At 47.8% G+C, this 19,023-nt stretch overlaps 1 protein-coding gene across 1 annotated transcript; it reads right to left on the bottom strand.

The window, feature by feature from the left end:
* Positions 1 to 6,611: 6,611 nt before the first annotated feature.
* On the bottom strand, positions 6,612 to 17,858 carry LOC144481853 (bromodomain adjacent to zinc finger domain protein 2A-like). Its single transcript, XM_078201003.1, has 8 exons — positions 17,645 to 17,858; positions 17,123 to 17,280; positions 14,705 to 14,994; positions 13,987 to 14,122; positions 10,853 to 10,999; positions 9,854 to 10,083; positions 8,730 to 8,873; positions 6,612 to 7,140 (listed from the first exon to the last, which is right to left on the bottom strand). The coding sequence occupies exons 1-8, from the start codon at positions 17,856 to 17,858 to the stop codon at positions 6,987 to 6,989; spliced, it is 1,473 nt and encodes a 490-aa protein (XP_078057129.1). The 3' UTR covers positions 6,612 to 6,986.
* Positions 17,859 to 19,023: the final 1,165 nt, after the last annotated feature.

Genomic DNA, 19,023 nt, shown 5'->3' on the forward strand with positions numbered 1-19,023 from the left:
GGGCCTAAGGCCCAATTTTAACGCTCTCCAACTCTCTCCCCAAAGTTAACTCCAGGGGTTCTTCTCCACTGCTTTTCCAGCATTTTCTGTGTGTTTTTCTTTATCTCAGATAAAGCACACAGACCGCAGCAGCTTCCAGATGGCAGCGGCTCACCACCTCAAGGGGCAATTAGAACGGGCAATAAATGCGGGGCCCAGCCAGTGATGCCCACATCCCACGGTGGCTAGCACAGCTGCCTCACAGCGCCAGGGACCCGGGTTCAGTTCCGGCCTCGGGTCACCATCTGTGCGGAGTCTGCACATTCTCCCCGTGTCCGTGTGGGTTTCCTCCCACGCTCCAAAGATGTCGGGTTAGATGAATTGGCCATGCTAAAAATTGCCCCTTAGTGTCCAAGGATGTGCAGGTTTGGGGAATTCGTGGGGTAAATACATGGGTAATGAGGATAGTGCAGTAGGGTAAGATGCTCTGTCAGAGTCAGTGCATGAAGACTCGATGGGCCAAATGGCCTCCTTCTGCACTGTAGGGATTCTATGATTCTGATAAAGAGTCTCTTCACACTCTCACCAGCCTGTCCATGATATCTCTCTGAAAAGTACAAAATAACACAACAGATATTGGCTATGCTGATAGGGTTAATTGAAGTAGGGGTGGAAGAAGGTTCTTAAACACAGGCATAATCTGAGGGGCCGAATAGCCTGTTTCTGTGCAATTGTCACTTCCATTCTGAGGTGGCCAAACTATATATACTGTGAAATAGCTGTAATCTCTTTAACTGGTTAAAGAGATTACAACTATTTCACAATATAACTGCTGTGAAACATTTTCATATCACAGAAACCCTACAGGGCAAAAAGAGGCCATTTGGCCCATCGAGTCTGCACCGACCACAATCCCACCCAGGCCCTACCCCCATATCCCTACATATTTTACCCGCTAATCCCTCTAACCTACGCATCTCAGGACACTAAGGGGCAATTTTTAGCATGGCCAATCAACCTAACCCGCACATCTTTGGACTGTGGGAGGAAACCGGAGCACCCGGAGAAAACCCACACAGACACGAGGAGAATGTGCAAACTCCACACAGACAGTGACCCAAGCCGGGAATCGAACCCAGGTCCTTAGAGCTGTGAAGTAGCAGTGCTAACCACTGTGCTACCGTGCCATTTTCTTATGTTAAAAGCACTATATAAATGAAAACTTATCTCCAGCTATATCGAAACACACTCTGACAGATGATAATCCCAAATGAGAGATGGGGGCATTTCTGATAAATAAAGTCTTTGTTTTCAGGATCAACAGTGTAAAGAATACTTTAAATGTTTTTTAATCAATTTATTTCCATGCTAATGTTCGAAAATGCTTCTAAATAATTTTTCTATTTGCCAAGGCCTCTTATCAGTCATGGTTAGAAGGGTTGTTACCAATGACAGATTAGTCCAGCTAGGAACAAACCCATGGTGCGATTGTTAAGGTTTGACCTAACAGATGTTTGGAAAAGCTGGTTGGAAAAGAATGTGCTACACAGATAGGCTTTAAATGAATTAGTTCTGTGGAGAGAAATATACTACGGCCGGGATTCTCTTGTCCCGCTGCTGTGAATGTTGTTTAGGCTGAGTGCCAAATTCTCCATTCTCACTGGCAGCGGTGACAGGGCGAATGACATTGGAGAATTCTGGCCTACATTTTTTGACATTTAATTAGTGGTATGGATTGTGCTCATGTCAGATTCCTAAAAGTTGCTCTGGACAAGGGAGAAAGAAGTAACAATGGTCTTGGAGAACAATAGCAGGAATCATCTCAGATACTGAAGCAGTCCATGTCCAGATGCAGCAAGATCCGGACAATATCCAGGCTTGGGCTGACAAGTGGCAAGTAACATTAATGCCACACCAAGTGCCAGGCAATAACCATCTCTATATGAGAGAATCTAACTATTGCCCATGAAGTTACCATCGCTGAATCTCCCACTATCAACATCCTGGGGGGGGGTTACCATTGACCTGAAATTGAACTGGACTAACTAGCTGTATAAATGCTGTGGCTACAAGAGTATCCATGATGTGGAGATGCCGGCGTTGGACTGGGGTGAACACAGTAAGAGTTTTAACAACACCAGGTTAAAGTCCAACAGGTTTATTTGGTAGCATGATATTTGCTAATGGTATTTGCTACCAAATAAACCTGTTGGACTTTAACCTGGTGTTGTTAAAACACTTGCTACAAGAGTAAGTCAGAGGCTAGGAATACTGTGGCGAGTAACTCACCTCCTGACCACCACCCCCCCCACCCCCACCCACCAGCCTGTCCACCTTTTGGAAGGCACAAGTCAGGAGTGTAATGAAATACTCTCCAGTTGCCTGGGTGTGGCTCCAAGAACACTTAAGAAGCTCAACACCATCCAGGACACAGCAGTCCGCTTGATTGGCACCTCATTCACACACATTCGTGAGTTTTCTCAATCGCAAAACCCTGGAACTCCCTTCCTAACAGCACCGTGTGTGTACCTACACCACATGGGCAGCAGCGGTTCAAGAAGGCGGCTCACCACCACTTTTTCAAGGGCAAATGGGAATGGGCAATAAAGGCTGGCCTAGCCAGGGACACCCATATCCCTTAAATGAATTTTAACAAAACCCACCTCAGAGCCTTCCTTCAGAATAGGATTTAATTTGAAGTTCACATATCCTGCTTTTCAGACACCGAAAAGGGAATTCCAATGAGCTTGAGAATGATTTATCATCAGTCAGTGTTTTTTTAAGCTGGCAGCAACACACACACATCAACTGCTTTGCACATCCACTCAGTAATTAGAAAAGAACAGGGTCAGCCCTGAGAAATGTATAGGACAAGTTGTGGTTTATAAAGATGACAGGGCAGAAAGGCTCAAGAACCCCTTTTACAATTATTTTACAAAAAGAATACTTAGTTTTAATGCTACCCTAATGATGAAGCTGTGTCAGTGCTATCCACTGACACATCCAAACCTAATGTGCCAACCAACCTTCCCCACCAAAAACAATCGATTTATAACCAAAAGAGAAAATGCTGGATAATCTCAGCAGGTCTGGCAGCATCTGTAAGGAGAGAAAAGAGCTGATGTTTCAAGTCCAGATGACCCTTTGTCAAAGCGATTTATACCTGTGTAGATTACAGAGATAAATGAATAAATGATGAGAATAACATTCAAAACGTTGAGTCTCAGATTCCACGTGTTTCTCAGTATAATGTGCCTTTATTGAACTCACAATATATTCTACAGTTGCACTTGCATTACAACACCCGTCACAGCATGATTCAGAGAGGTCATCTCTTTTAATAGCTTCTTTTTAGAAAGGTTGTTGGTCCTAAAAATATATAGAAACAAATGAACTTTCAGTCACAAAAAAAACTGTACATTATAAAACAGTTCTCAACGGCAAAGGTGGTCATATAAAAGGGTGTTCCTTTATGTAAAAGGAATAAGGAATGGGTTCTTCCATATGCGGACCAATCCAGTTTCTGTGGGACTGATCCTCTGACCTCATTTCCACATTGAATCAAATTATTGTTTTCGAATATTGTTTTCTGATGAGTTTTTTTTTGTGAAGGTTGGTAGTGTTTGATGATGGGATATTTTCCCTCCCTTCTCTTGCCCCCTCCCACTCTGTGTTTAACAAGTGTTGTGTACGTTCAGAGGTGGCTGATTGTGTGAGAAAGTGGCTGGTATTTTACGATCTCGCTCAGGAGAGGCTCACAAAATCCGTTCTGCGAGCCTCGCCTGCCCCAATTCCGGGGCGGGTGTGGCGGTAAAATTCCGCCCAGTGTGTGTGTGTGTGTGTAATATGTATATATATGTGTAGAGGTGGGTCTATGTGTGGTGTACTTCTATTCCTGAAAACACTAGTCAAGGATTCAACAGATCCCAAAGTTTTACACACGTTGATAAGTTCATCTGGGGGCCCTGTCCATGACTGCCACTTCCAACAATACTCTGGAGCAGGGTTTTAATGCTTCTTGTATACTACCTGATACTACTTATAAAATTCTGAGCTTTCATCAATAGCTACATACACATATGGGAGTGGGAGGCGAAGAGAATGTTCCTTGTACTCTTCTTAAAATTCGAGACAGTGTTTCTGGAGGCTGTACTCTCATTGTCCATAATACCTGCTCTAGAATGGGAATAAAGCTTCCACTGTTACTGCGCATACATCTTACAACGCTATGTCCGGTTTAACATTTCAAATTATTTTGGCCTTTCTAGGGCTGTATCACACCGGGTAAAGTTTCCTCCTTGACAAATAATTCATAAATTCTAAAAACTGTTCGTAACCGCACTTATTTTTGGTGAATTCTGTGCCCATCAAGTTGAGGGATTGTAGTTCTGAAAAATGAAACACTCTGCCAGTCCCTTCTACTCTGACCTCACAGAGAAAGAAAGGAATAACTACATCGTGCTTTAGCTAAATGTCTGAATATGCAGCTCTCCTTCAGGACTGTACGAGTGTCAGCAACGTCATGAGTACTCCAAAGATTGGAACCACTGCAGATCTCAGCTGAGATGGGGCCCATTAGCTGATAAGTGTTTGGAGTCAGACCGGAGGGAAACCAGGCTGGATCCATCCATAAGGGTGTTACCGATATTTCCTAGGGCCCATCGGCACTCCCTATGGCACCTCTGGGAAGAGGTAAGCAGATGGGAGGGAAATTCAATGGAGACAGGGACCTTAGTTCAGCGTGTGTGTGCGGTGGGTGGAAAGGACTGAAATCCCAGTTAGGATGGTGCAGTGATGGTCCATCCCACCAACAGAATATTCCATCATTATCCACTAAGATCGGGCTAGATTTCCAGTGGGAACATGGAAAATCCTGGCCAACGCATCTTAACCCAACCTCAGAGGAATACTCCATACTGCCCCAGGAGGGTTTTTTTCCCATTGTCCACACAGGCTATTGTGGCCTTTTGCAATGAGATTGCCAATTCCGGGCCCTTATCTGTTGGAAACTCAGCTGAAGCGATGGAAACTCATTTTTTTCCCCCTGGATCTTTCCAGCAGGTATCTTTGTCCAGGTTTGCACATGAGAGGTGGAAAGCTAGAGGTTGACCAGACTGCTCTCTTCCTTTAACCCAGATCAATCACTGCTGCAGAAAGCTGATCTTAGCTCTTAGAATGACTTGGCACTTTAAAAAAATATTTATCAGTTGCAGTACAGCACGTACAACCGCAAAGATGATTGTTTTCCTTGTCCCCGTCTTAAACCAGTTTCAATCACCATCTATTGTCACAAGTGTGTCAGACACGAGCATAATTCAGATAGAATCATAGAATTGTTCACTAAAAACACACCTACTCAAAAGCAGAAAGCACAATCACATCTATTTTGTAACATATGTCAGGCAGTGTTTAACCATACCCAGAGCAGTCTGTAAAACTGGTTTGAAGTTTACTACGCATGTTCACTATTCCCGACATCCAGTTAAGTCCCACACGATGTGATTGCCAGCAAATGATACTCTGGCTGAGACCCCACCATCTGAATGCTGTGTTCGGAATGTAGCCAGTTTGAACTTTACCGCAACCTGTGTTGCGACTCGGTAGATGGGTCCCACTGCTGCGTTACTGCATCATTCTCTCATCCGGCTTGCTTTTGTTTCATTTTGTAAGTGGGATGGGGGTAGGGGAGGAGAATTGGAGATGTAGCGAAAGACCATATGGATTTCACTCTGACTGTATGTATCCAACTTTGAGCAATGAGCTATGACATTCATATGCATCCCTGGCAAAAAAAAAATTATTGCTATATTGCTGCAGATGACACTTTGTTAAATCTGTAACTACCTTTCCAGGAATGGTTACGGTTGGCCCAGGATTTCAATAGAACTGGAATTATTGGTGGTCATTGTAATGTCTGTACTGGAAATTTATCACTCCAGATACAACCCCCTCCAACACCTTGAGCATGTAGTACAGTACTGTAGCTCAGTGCAAAATTAAAAAACATAAATAATATTTACTAAATGTCACATATAAATAGATATTAGTGAAATTTGGACATGATAGGTAACTATGTCCTTGACAGGCACAGCTCTTTGTACTGTTGACATCACTTGTGTGTGCTGATGTTCGCTGCGTTGGAGGGAGGGAGGCTGGGGCCAGGAGAGAGGGTCAGAGCACAAGAAAGATTCAGAGAATGTCTGGAATGCTGGATTGAAGATGGGTTTCTGCAGCTACTCCGTTCCACAGAGATGGAATGCTTCCTGCACGACCTTGGGCAACACCAGGTCAGAGTCAAGTCTGTGGCATGTAGCCCTCGCCTCTCTCAGCCCCAGCATTTACTGAAAGGAGAAAGCTTCGTCCCAGCCAATTGAAAAGCCCGGTCAGACAAGTGCTGAGCTGCCATGTTCCTAATATAGACACGTCACGAGGCAGCATAGCAAACGTTACGATGGGGAAATAAGTGACTCTCTTGGGGTGCGGGGGAGGGGGGCACATGAGTACTTAAAATAATTCAGTGAAAGCTCTCAAGGTGTCACAGTGGGAGCATGAGAATGCAGGTTTAAATCCCACTCTCCACAAATTGATGGGAGATAATTAACCTGTGCCTTTCCCAGTTTGAAATGGCTTACCTCCACCCCTCTTGAAATGAATGATGAAGTGCAGTGATTGGCAGCAAATTCTAATGGTATCAAGCAGTCTATAGAGCACCTCTTGGTTGTGATGTCCATTCCCCACATATTCAACCTTGGCATCTAAAAGCTAAGACTGACACATTAAGGATAGGGTTATTTTTTTTTTTAAATACTGTGGATTCAGATCCACCATCCAGCCATTGGAAACTGCCAAAACTTATTACGTTTTCAGTGCTGAGCAGCCAACAGCCGGAGGTGAGTTTTATCAATTCACACCAAGCTCAGATTGTGACTGAGCTCCAGCGGTGAGGGGCAATGTTGCTGGGTCTCATCTTGAATTCTTTTTTTTTGCCCCAGTTTCCTGGTGATTCTCTAGCTGGAATGGTAAAACTCGGCCCATCGACTCTCAAAGAATTTCCTCATCGTGTGTCCGGCCCGTCCGACCTCTGATTCGTCCTCATTAAAGGTCATGCAGTTATCGAATACCAAGGTAGTGTCTTCAGCAAACTCCTCACAGCTCAAGTATCTGTCCAGGGAAACAATTTCAAAAAGGTTTAGTGAATTGATCTTGATATTCCTCTCGACGGCGCTGTGTATTTTGCAGCTCAGCTGGCGAGACCACTGCCCAGTGTGGTACCAAGAGCCACACAGACCAGGAGAGCAGCAGTTCAAACCCTGGTCAAAGCCGGGGTTAGCTGCATCCTGAAAGAAAGGCTCGCCTCAAGGTCACCAAGTCAGGGAGAGAAGGAAAAGTGAGATCTATGTTCAATAATCCCTGCTGGAATCTGCTGTATGTGTACTGTACCCATAGGACCATTCATGTCTAGACCGAGACAGTGAGCAGCAGATGGCCAGTCGACCACAGAGGCATCACATCAAACATAATCATGTCCGCATCGGATGGCGACGCACAAGAAATTCTGGAGAGTTGTGTAGTGATCTAGAGTGAGAATAGTAAGAAGTCTCACCACACCAGGTGAGTGAGTCACTCACCTGATGAAGGAGCAGTGCTCCGAAAGCTCGTGATTCCAAATAAACCTGTTGGACTTTAACCTGGTGTTGTGAGACTTCTTACTGTGCCCAGCCCAGTCCAACGCCGACATCTCCACATCATGGAGTGAGATTGGCAGTGGATTTTAACCCTTTGCTCGTACAGAAATGCCAACGCCAAATGCAAGAGGACAGCTGAGATTAGCAAAGATAGCAGACATTGAGGAACAAGCCTTTGAGACAGCGCCGCTCATATATTGGTTCAATGGGGCTGGTTCACACAGACACAGACCGGTTCACACACACACGGACAGACCGGTTAATGCTCACACACACACGCACACACACACAGACCGGTTCACACAGACATAGATCAGTTCACACAGACACACACACACACAGACTGGTTGACACAGACACGCACAGATCGGTTAATGCTCACACACGCACGCACACAGACCAGTTCACACAGACACAGATCAGTTCACACAGACACACACACACAGACCAGTTCACACGGACACCGCACAGACCAGTTAACGCTCACACACACACACACGCACGCACACAGACCGGTTCACACAGACACAGATCAGTTCACACAGACACACACACACAGACCAGTTCACACAGACACCGCACAGACCAGTTAACGCTCACACACACACACACATGCACGCACACAGACTGGTTCACACAGACACGCACAGACCAGTTAACGCTCTCACACACACAGACCGGTTCATACTGACACACACGGACACGCACAGATCGGTTAATGCACGCACAGTGATCGGTTCACACTGACACACACGGACACGCACAGACTGGTCCACACGGACACGCACACTCACACACACCCACAGACCGGTTCACACACACACACAGGTCGGGATTTTTACTCCTGTTTTTCTGGGGCCGGTTTGACGATGGGAACGGAAACCTTGAGGACTCCGAATGACATTTCACGATTGGGGCTGCTCCTCACCTCCTGATCAATTCCCACCCACAAACACAGGCGGCAGGAGGCAGGAGGCTTTGTCCTGTTAAACACCACCCAGACTCTGTTATATTTGACTGTTTCTCCCTTTAACCTCCAGCGATCAATGAGGCGATGACACTTACTTCCCACTAATCAGCTTTCCCCTGATGGTGGAGAAGTCCATAGGCCTCTTGATGATCTTCCTGTAGCCAGGCACCAGCCGTGGGTTCACAGGATGCAGGAACGGCCAGGCATCATTGTGAGCTTCCATTTCCATAAGGATAACCCTGCGGAAAACAATTTTCACCATTAATGGGACGGCACGGTGGCACAGTGGTTAGCACTGCTGCCTCACAGCGCCAGGGGCCCGGGTTCAATTCCGGCCTTGGGTCACTGTCTGTGCGGAGTCTGCACATTCTCCCCGTGTCTGCGTGGGTTTCCTCCGGGTGCTCCGGTTTTCTCCCACAGTCTGAAAGACGTGCTGGTTAGGTTGATTGGCTATGCTAAATTAACCCTTAGTGTCAGGGAGATTAGCAGGGTGAATATGTGGGCGACTAGGGGATTTTCACAGTAATTTCATTGCAGTGTTAATGTAAGCGTTGACACGAATACATAAACTTTACTTTAATCTCAAATTGGGGAGTTGGATTTGCCCCCGACTAGACACACAGCGTGACAATGAGAGGCAGGCATACAACAGTCAATTCGAGATCTTGGCAGTGGGGGGTCGGCCAGTCCATGACTTTGGTAAAATCTTCATAAAAGATCAGCACTTGAAATTATCAGTTCAGTCCTGACATGGGCTGAATGAATCACAGCAAGGAGTCTCACAACACCAGGTTAAAGTCCAACAGGTTTATTTGGTAGCAAATACCATTAGCTTTCGGAGCGCTGCCCCTTCGTCAGATGGAGTGGATATCTGCAGATTCCCACTCCACCTGATGAAGGAGCAGTGCTCCGAAAGCTAGTGGCGTTTGCTACCAAATAAACCTGTTGGACTTTAACCTGGTGTTGTGAGACTACTTACTGGTGGCAGCTGGGACATGGTGATGATGCCTCCCACAGTTCAATAGGCCAGTGGCCTTTGTGGTCTGAGCCCATGAAGAATGACCATCAAGTCAGGCAATGGAGGATGTGAGCTGCTATGGACCTGAGGGCCAACAAAGACGGCCAAATTAACATGCTTTCACAGCTACTCAGGAACAGAATGATGGGATTGATTCAAAGTGTCAGTAATGAAACAGGGACACACTCTCCTGGCCCTTACTCGCACAGCATGAGGTCACTGGATTGGTCTCTGCTTGATAATTTCTTCCTTTTGACACCCGGCGATCCTCCTCGCATTGGGCACTTCCTTCTCCGTTTTTTCAGGTATTTTCTGGGACAGTGCGGGTCAAAATACTCAAAGTCACTGGCTTTATTAATGAAATGCCTTCTGTCTCTCCTGCGTTTGCTTTGTCTCTGGGGTGCTCCACTCCTGCCCGACTGGCTGCTTGCCTAGAAACAGAAACAAACCTGGTCACAGTCTCTGCAGCCCCGTTACAGAGCCCCCGCAGCCCCGTTACAGAGCCCCCGCAGCCCCGTTACAGAGCCCCCGCAGCCCCGTTACAGAGCCCCCGCAGCCCCGTTACAGAGCCCCCGCAGCCCCGTTACAGAGCCCCCGCAGCCCCGTTACAGAGCCCCCGCAGCCCCGTTACAGAGCCCCCGCAGCCCCGTTACAGAGCCCCCGCAGCCCCGTTACACTGTCCCCGCAGCCCCGTTACAGAGCCCCCGCAGCCCCGTTACAGAGCCCCCGCAGCCCCGTTACAGAGCCCCCGCAGCCCCGTTACAGAGCCCCCGCAGCCCCGTTACAGTTGTTTGGGGTGGTTTAGCTGGAACACAATCGGACGGCCCTCTTCCTCCCTAGCCCTCTGGCTCCCGTTGGAAAATGTGCATGTGATGTTTTGGAAGAGGACAGTGTGAGGCCTCTGTGCCCACACTGCCCACTGACTCTCACTGTCCATTTTTCTGATGGAAGAATGGGTCCTTGCTCAAGGGACTGGAGATGATTATGGGTCCATGGAACAGGGAAAGGGCATTACGTTCGGGAGAGGGCAGGGAGAGAAAACCAGCAAGAAATACGTGCTTGTTGGGAGGGTCAGACTGGATTGTCTGCAATAGAGGAGCATTGTAACGTTGTGTTTTTTTCAAAGGAATTTAGTAAGAGACTGTGTCTGACCAAGAACTGATTCAGAATCTCAATCCCGTCAAACGAGAAGCTCCTTACCGCGGCAGTGCAGATCGGGCAGAACCAGTCTCCCTCTGGGATCTCAACAATCTTGGGCTTGAGGCAGTAGGTGTGACATCCTTGGTCACAATTATCGCACAGCAGCAAAAACTCATCTTTGTCCCCCTTTCGACAGATCTGACATGACTGCAAGACAAAGACAGGATAGCACCGTGATAGAGTTTCACTGCTTCAATCCAGTCGCAATTGCAGCCTCAACACAAGGTATTAGTGTTGGGTGGGAGAAGGATTGGGTGCAGATTTAATGCCCACCCCCCCACCCAGAACCATCACTCTGTGTCCAAAGTCACATACAAAAGGCGGCACGGTGGTTAGCACTGCTGCCTCACAACGCCAGAGACCCAGGTTCGATTCCCGGCTTGGGTCACTGTCGGTGCGGAGTCTGCACGTTCTCCCCGTGTCTCCGTGGGTTTCCTCCGGGTGCTCCGGTTTCCTCCCACAGTCTGAAAGACGTGCTGGTTAGGGTGCATTGGCCGTGCTAAATTCTCCCTCAGTGTACCTGAACAGGCACCGGAGTGTGGCGACTGGAGGGATTTTCACAGTAACTTCATTGCAGTGTTAATGTAAGCCTACTTGTGACACTAATAAATAAACTTTAAAACAATGGTTCTGTGAAGGATGTGCCTGTAGAACAATACTCCAGCCTTCAGCAGAAGAGGCAACTGAACAGACCCACCTCTCAACAGATGACACATGATGAGAAGTCATTCACTGCACTGGACAGTCAGCTGACCACTCAGATTCACAGCAGCAGTGACCATACGGGTAATATGGACTCGCTGCCCGTAGACAGTAATGGGATCGCAGCCAGTCACAAGTACCCAGCATACTCAGTCTCAACTATCAGCCAGGCTGAAGGGGGTGCCAAATGGAAGTGTGGCCTTGGAGGGCAGAGGGGGTCCCTCATGGTTAGCTGGTGAAAAAGGTTGGATCTCATGGGATAAAGGGGGAGGTGGCTAGATGGGTGGAGAACTGGCTTGGTCACAGAAGACAGAGGGTGGTAGTGGAAGGGTCTTTTTCCGGCTGGAGGCCGGTGACTAGTGGTGTTCATGATGTGGAGATGCCGGCGTTGGACTGGGGTAAACACAGTAAGAAGTTTAACAACACCAGGTTAAAGTCCAACAGGTTCATTTGGTAGCAAAAGCCACACAAGCTTTCGGAGCTCTTAGCCCCTTCTTCAGGTGAGTGGGAATTCTGTTCACAAACAGAGCTTATAAAGACACAAACTCAATTTACATGAATAATGGTTGGAATGCGAATACTTACAACTAATCAAGTCTTTAAGAAACAAAACAATGTGAGTGGAGAGAGCATCAAGACAGGCTAAAAAGATGTGTATTGTCTCCAAACAAGACAGTCAGTGAAACTCTGCAGGTCCACGCAACTGTGGGAGTTACAGATAGTGTGACATGAACCCAATATCCCGGTTGAGGCCGTCCTCGTGTGTGCGGAACTTGGCTATCAGTTTCTGCTCAGCGACTCTGCGCTGTCGTGTGTCGCGAAGGCCGCCTTGGAGAACGCTTACCCGAATATCAGAGGCCGAATGCCCGTGACCGCTGAAGTGCTCCCCAACAGGAAGAGAACTAGTGGTGTTCCGCAGGGCTCTGTATTGGGACCTCTGCTGTTTGTGATTTATATAAACGATCAGGAGGAAGGTGTAACTGGGGTGATCAGGAAGTTTGCGGACGACACAAAATTGGCAGGACTTGCAGATAGTGAGGAGCATTGTCAGAAGCTACAGAAGGATATAGATAGGCTGGAAATTTGGGCAAAGAAATGGCAGATGGAGTTCAATCCTGATAAATGCGAAGTGATGCATTTTGGTAGAAATAATGTAGGGAGGAGCTATACGATAAATGGCAGAACCATAAAGGGTGTAGATACGCAGAGGGACCTGGGTGTGCAAGTCCACAGATCCTTGAAGGTGATGTCACAGGTGGAGATGGTGGTGAAGAAGGCATATGGCATGCTTGCCTTTATAGGACGGGACATAGAGTATAAAAGTTGGGGTCTGATGTTGCAGATGTATAGAACGTTGGTTCGGCCGCATTTGGAATACTGTGTCCAGTTCTGGTCGCCGCACTACCAGAAGGACGTGGAGGCTTTGGAGAGAGTACAGAGGAGGTTTACCAGGATGTTGCCTGGTATGGAGGGGCTTGGTTATGAGGAGAGATTGGGTAAACTGGGGTTGTTGTCCCTGGAAAGATGGAGGATGAGGGGAGACTTAATAGAGGTGTATAAAATTATGAAAGGCATAGATAGGGTGAACGGTGGGAAGCTTTTCCCCAGGTCGGTGGTGACGTTCACGAGAGGTCATAGGTTCAAGGTGAAGGGGGGGAGGTTTAACACAGATATCAGAAGGATGTATTTTACACAGAGGGTGGTGGGGGCCTGGAATGCGCTGCCGGGCAAGGTGGTGGAGGCGGACACACTGGGAACGTTTAAGACTTATCTAGACAGCCATATGAACGGAGTGGGAATGGAGGGATACAAAAGAATGGTCTAGTTTGGACCAGGGAGCGGCGCGGGCTTGGAGGGCCGAAGGGACTGTTCCTGTGCTGTATTGTTCTTTGGGTGGTGGAGGGAGGGGTGGTTAGCAAGTAAAGCTCACGTATTTGTTCTTGGCAAAGACCTGAAAATAAGTTGCCAGCTGATGTGAATGTGAAGGGCGGCACGGTGGCTGCCTCACAGCTCCAGGGACCCGGGTTCGATTCCCGGCTTGGGTCACTGTGTGGAGTTTGCACGTTCTCCCCGTCTGCGTGGGTTTCCTCCGGATGCTCCGGTTTCCCCCCACAGTCTGAAAGACGTGTGAGTTAGGTGGATTGGCCATGGTAAATTGCCCCTTAGTATCAGGGGGACTAGCTAGGGGAAATGCACGGGGTTATGGGGATAGGGCCTGGGTGGGATTGTCATCGGTGTAGACTCTGGGCCGAATGGCCTCCTTCTGCACTGCAGGGAGTCTATGATTCTATGAAGAGATGCAAGTTCGAGAGACAATAGACGAAATGGCGAGAGACAGACATGCGGATGACAGAGCATTCAAGATAGATACAGAGTGTCATTCGATTGATATTAGAAGCTGCACTTACCAAAGACTGAAGATTCACACTTACCACTTTCATGATGGATTTCTCCCAGGCAATGGCCCTCTCGAGCTGCTGGATGCACATGAATACCTGTGCAGCGTTTGTACATTTCAGTAAAGTTTCACGCCACACACTCAGCCCAGGAGAGATGTGACCTTCATCACTGTGCGAGAGACACAAAGTTACCCACTCAGAAACAGTTTCACTGAAAGCTGCCCACAACACCGCCAATGGCCACAGACCCAACCCAGAGAATCCACGGGTCACGCAGGTTAATGATCCCCCCCACTCCAAAGATGTTATTGGACGGTGGCACGGTGGTTAGCACTGCGACCTCACAGCGCCAGGGACCCGGGTTCAATTCCGGCCTCAGGTGACTGTCTGTGTGGAATTTGCACGTTCTCCCCGTGGGTTTCCTCCGGGTGCTCCGGTTTCCTCCCACAGTCCGAAAGATGTGCGGGTTAGGTGGATTGGCCTTGATAAAATTGCCCTTAGTGTCAGGGCATTAGCAGGGTGAATGTGTGGAGTTACGGGAATAGGGCCTGAGTGGGATTGTGGTCGGTCCAGACTTGACGGGCTGAATGGCCTCCCTCTGTGCTGTAGGGATTCTATGAGAAACTGCCAGCCAGGCTCTCGTTTCATACAGACTAGCAACACAAAGGGTCCCAAACTGCCAACACGTACTCAGGAAATTTAGCCGAGAATGTAACTAGATATTGTGATGAATACAGACAATGTAAATTACCTGTGCTGTTTTCCATCATTAACACCGTCTGCCTGGGCACCATTCACTGTTCCTGCATTCTCCAGTTTCCCCGAGAGCGGGACGCACAGCGGTTCTTTCAAATATCTCCGCTCGAGGTTTAACTCTAATGTTGCCAAGCGCGTTACAGCCAAATCCAGAGGGTTGTTGTTCTGCCGCATTAACTCCATTTCCTCCTCGCCTTTCACTTTCCCGCCACCCGAGATGAGCCACTGCTGATCAAAATACACCAGGTCGTCTCGAGTGGAGTCAGTGTCTGGACTGGTCCAGCCCTGTGCAAATCAAAGGCATCGCTCAGTGATCGTGTGGACATACAAGGGAAGTCAGCGAGTGTGTTCTGGGGATCGTGCATCCTGCAAGAACAAAGCTTGAAACATTCACAGTACCTAACCTATGGCATCATGTTCCAGTTTTGTTTGCATTGCAATCAGCGCTTGGGGAACTGATGCTGCAAATCTCTGTCCTATTAGTCCATGGTAAGTAGTCTCACAACGCCAGGTTAAAGTCCAACAGGTTTATTTGGTATCACGAGCTTTCGGAGTGCTGCTCCTTCCTCTCCAGTCACCTGATGAAGGAGCAGCGCTCCAGAAGCTCGTGATACCAAATAAACCTGTTGGACTTTAGCCTGATGTGAGACTTCTTACTGTGCTTACCCCAGTCCAACACCGACATCTCCACATCATGGCTATTCGTCCATGCAATGTAAAAGAGCGCTCTCCTTGGACCTCATAACACATGCCTCCATATTTTTTCTACCCATTCAATTCCATCATGTGAAAGGAATGACCAACGCTCAGTGTCCTGCAATCATTAGCAGTGCCTACTCATACCAATTCTCTACACTGTGGAACACTTCACCTCTCTGAGTCTTGTTTGAGCCTCTCGGCTGCTGTAAAGGAGACACGAGTTCTGCTTCTACATAAAATATCGTCATTTCTTTGATCCAACTCCACACAATTCTTCACCAACACTCAGTGCCACCTGTGACCCCTTTATATATCAGTGACTTCTATTGAATAATTCACATTAAATTAGGACTTAATGTTAACCCAGTCTTAATAAGTCTTCCCTACAATCACAGGCTCTTAAAAGGTTCAAATTTGTGTCCTTACTTACCTTATCTTCTGCTTAATCACTGGGACACCGCAGGGTTTGGCCCTTCAACCATGACACCAAGGCCTTTGACCTTTCAACCATGACACCAAGGTCCTTGACCTTTCAACCATGACACAAAAGCCTTTGACCTTTCAACCATGACACCAAAGCCCTTGACCTTTCAACCATGACACCAAAGCCCTTGACCTTTCAACCATGACACCAAGGCCCTTGACCTTTCAACCATGACACCAAGGCCCTTGACTTTTCAACCATGACACCAAGGCCCTTGACCTTTCAACCATGACAGCAAGAGCCCTGTCCTTTCAGCAGGATTTATCCTGAACAAATTACTGTGCACAACCTCCTGCTGGAGTGCGGCTGAACCCAAACTTCCTGCAGCTCAGCCCTGTCGAGACTGAAGCCATCTTGTGCAGTGTCCACCAGAAACTCTGCACCTCAGCTGCCAATTCCATCCCCTTTCCTGAATTCTCACTCCAGCTCAATCAAACAGCTTGGGTGTCCTGTTTGGCCATGAGCTGAAATATGTCCTCTCCATTGTCAATGTTGTTTGCCTCTTAGACAATGGCCACCTTTTCCCCATCCCACTGTCACTAAAACCTTAATTCATGCCATTAAGCCCATTACACTCTGCAGCCTTCTCCCTCTGTCCTCTCACCTACTCTATTCCACTTATGCAGAACCCCACTGACCCCATTCTCTCCTGCACCATTCACCTATCACGCTGATCACTGCTCACCTGGACTATCAACTTCACAGCGGTCAGCCTGGTCTACAATTCCTTCATACCCTCACTCCACCCCACCTTCTGCAATCTCTTCCAGCTCTACCTCCCTGCTCGCACCCTCTCTATGGATCCTTCAGCCATTTTATACCCGCTCTGGAACCCATAACCCCATGCGCCCCCCCCCCCCCCCCAAAAAACCCATCCACATTGGTACATCTCTACCCTGCCTTCAAAATCCTCCTGAAAATCTTCCTGTGACAGCCCCGTTGGCCATGTCACTCACTCCCCCTCTTACTGCTGCTGGCGTCTGACTCTGAAGGTGCAAATTGAAGGCGGGTTGTGGTTGCGTGGGGAATGCACTACTTCAAAACTGGAAAAGGGGATTCAGAACTAGGGAACACTTTAATGAGCGCTCTGGCCTCACATGGCGACAAGCCTTTAACTTTGTCCACTGTAAGACATGGTGGGCCAGTCTCATTCAGTGTATGATTGACCAGTGTGCCGAGGGACATACTACATTCACTCGACGATACCCAGGTCTGTCAGCACTTTCTTACCTTCACCTGCAGGCTTGCAGATATTACTCTCTGCTCCAGGGCCTCAAGGTAGCGCAAGGCTGCAAGGTCAACTGGAAATGCCCACTTCTCCGGCTTCCACTTCTCCACCATTTCCTTGGTAACGGACTGCTCCTTGTCGCTACTGCAGAAGATGGAATCTGAGAAAGGAGAGAGAGTTGGGGATATAAATACGGAGTTATAAAGACCTGTTACTCGACTCAACAGCCGCGTGTTAGTTCAGAGTCTAGTTTCGGATTGCTCTTCAGTAATCCCGCCCCAGACAAGTAGGCTGCCAACGTTTGCTGTCCAAGCTGGCATAGGGACAATGGGTGAGACACTTGGCAGCGAGGGAGCTGCAGCCTGTAATAGTCAGCACCTTTGGAAAACAAGATTTTGAAAGAACTGCATGGAGAGAACTCACAAACCATACACTGGGCTTACTGAGTACCAACATGCAAAACCTGCCCTCAAGAAAACTGCACCCACAACCATCACACCAAACCGCGGCAATCAGAGTCCTACCTGTCTTCTCTCTCACACAAGCTTGGCTGACGTAGTCCATGTGTTTGAGGAGTTGTTTGTGTAAGGCCTTTTCCCGTACCCCCCGCGGATGAAGTGCTTTGAGCAGGCAATTTAGCTGCTCGAGGTTGTCAATGTGCCACCAGTCTTTCTGCATCTCTATAAGAGGAAGAAAATCAGTGAATGATTGCAGCTGAGCTCGTCCAACACTGGGCATAACACCCTTTAATCCAAATGCAGCCACGCGCTGTTGAAGCTGTAAATAAATACTACGGTACAGTTAGCTTTCCAAATCTGATGTATGTGAAGTTAAACCAGCTTCAGTCCAGCTTTCTGCAACATCCAACATGGCTGACAGGCTCCGGGCTATAGAACATAGAACAGTCCAGCACAGAACAGGCCCTTCGGCCCACGATGTTGTGCCGAGCTTTATCTGAAACCAAGATCAAGCTATCCCACTCCCTATCATCCTGGTGTGCTCCGTGTGCCTATCCAATAACCGCTTAAATGTTCCTAAAGTGTCTGACTCCACTATCACTGCAGGCAGTCCATTCCACACCCCAACCACTCTCTGCGTAAAGAACCTACCTCGGACATCCTTCCTATATCTCCCACCACGAACCCTATAGTTATGCCTCCTTGTAATAGCTCCATCCACCCGAGGAAATAGTCTTTGAATGTTCACTTTATCCATCCCCTTCATCATTTTATAATCCTCTATTAAGTCTCCCCTCAGCCTCCTCTGCTCCAGAGAGAACAGCCCTAGCTCCCTCAACCTTTCCTCATAAGACCTACCCTCCAAACCAGGCAGCATCCTGGTCTATCTATGTGACACTTTTAGAACGTAGTGGAAAGTGTGAAATTACGTGGAGTAAAAAAAAAGTTGCATTTCTTTCGGGCCTTTCGCAACGTCTCAGAATGTTCCAGATCACTTTACAGCCAAATAAATACCTTTTACAGTGACTGTTTGATTGGTGACTGTCAGAACTAAACCCAGTGAAGCAGTTGAGGCTCCCTCATTGGATGTTTTTAAGGCAAGGATAGATAGATTTTTGAACAGTGACGGAATTAAGGGTTATGGTGAGCGGGCGGGTAAGTGGAGCTGAGTCCACAAAAAGATCAGCCATGATCTTATTGAATGGCGGGGTAGGCTCGAGGGGCCAGATGGCCTACTCCTGCTCCTAGTTCTTATGTTCTTATTAATGTGTGAAGGTCCCGACTGCGCATTATTTTATCCTGTATTTTGTTCCATATATGAATCGTATTGCTGCTTGGCTATGCAATTCTGGCAACCAAGACAATTTGAGTTGAAAGGATAACCCTTTGGATGCATCGAATCACAGAATGATACCAGCAGAGGAGGAGGCCATTCCACCCATTGT

Source organism: Mustelus asterias, chromosome X, assembly GCF_964213995.1.
Source record: "Mustelus asterias chromosome X, sMusAst1.hap1.1, whole genome shotgun sequence".
NCBI lineage: Eukaryota > Metazoa > Chordata > Chondrichthyes > Carcharhiniformes > Triakidae > Mustelus > Mustelus asterias.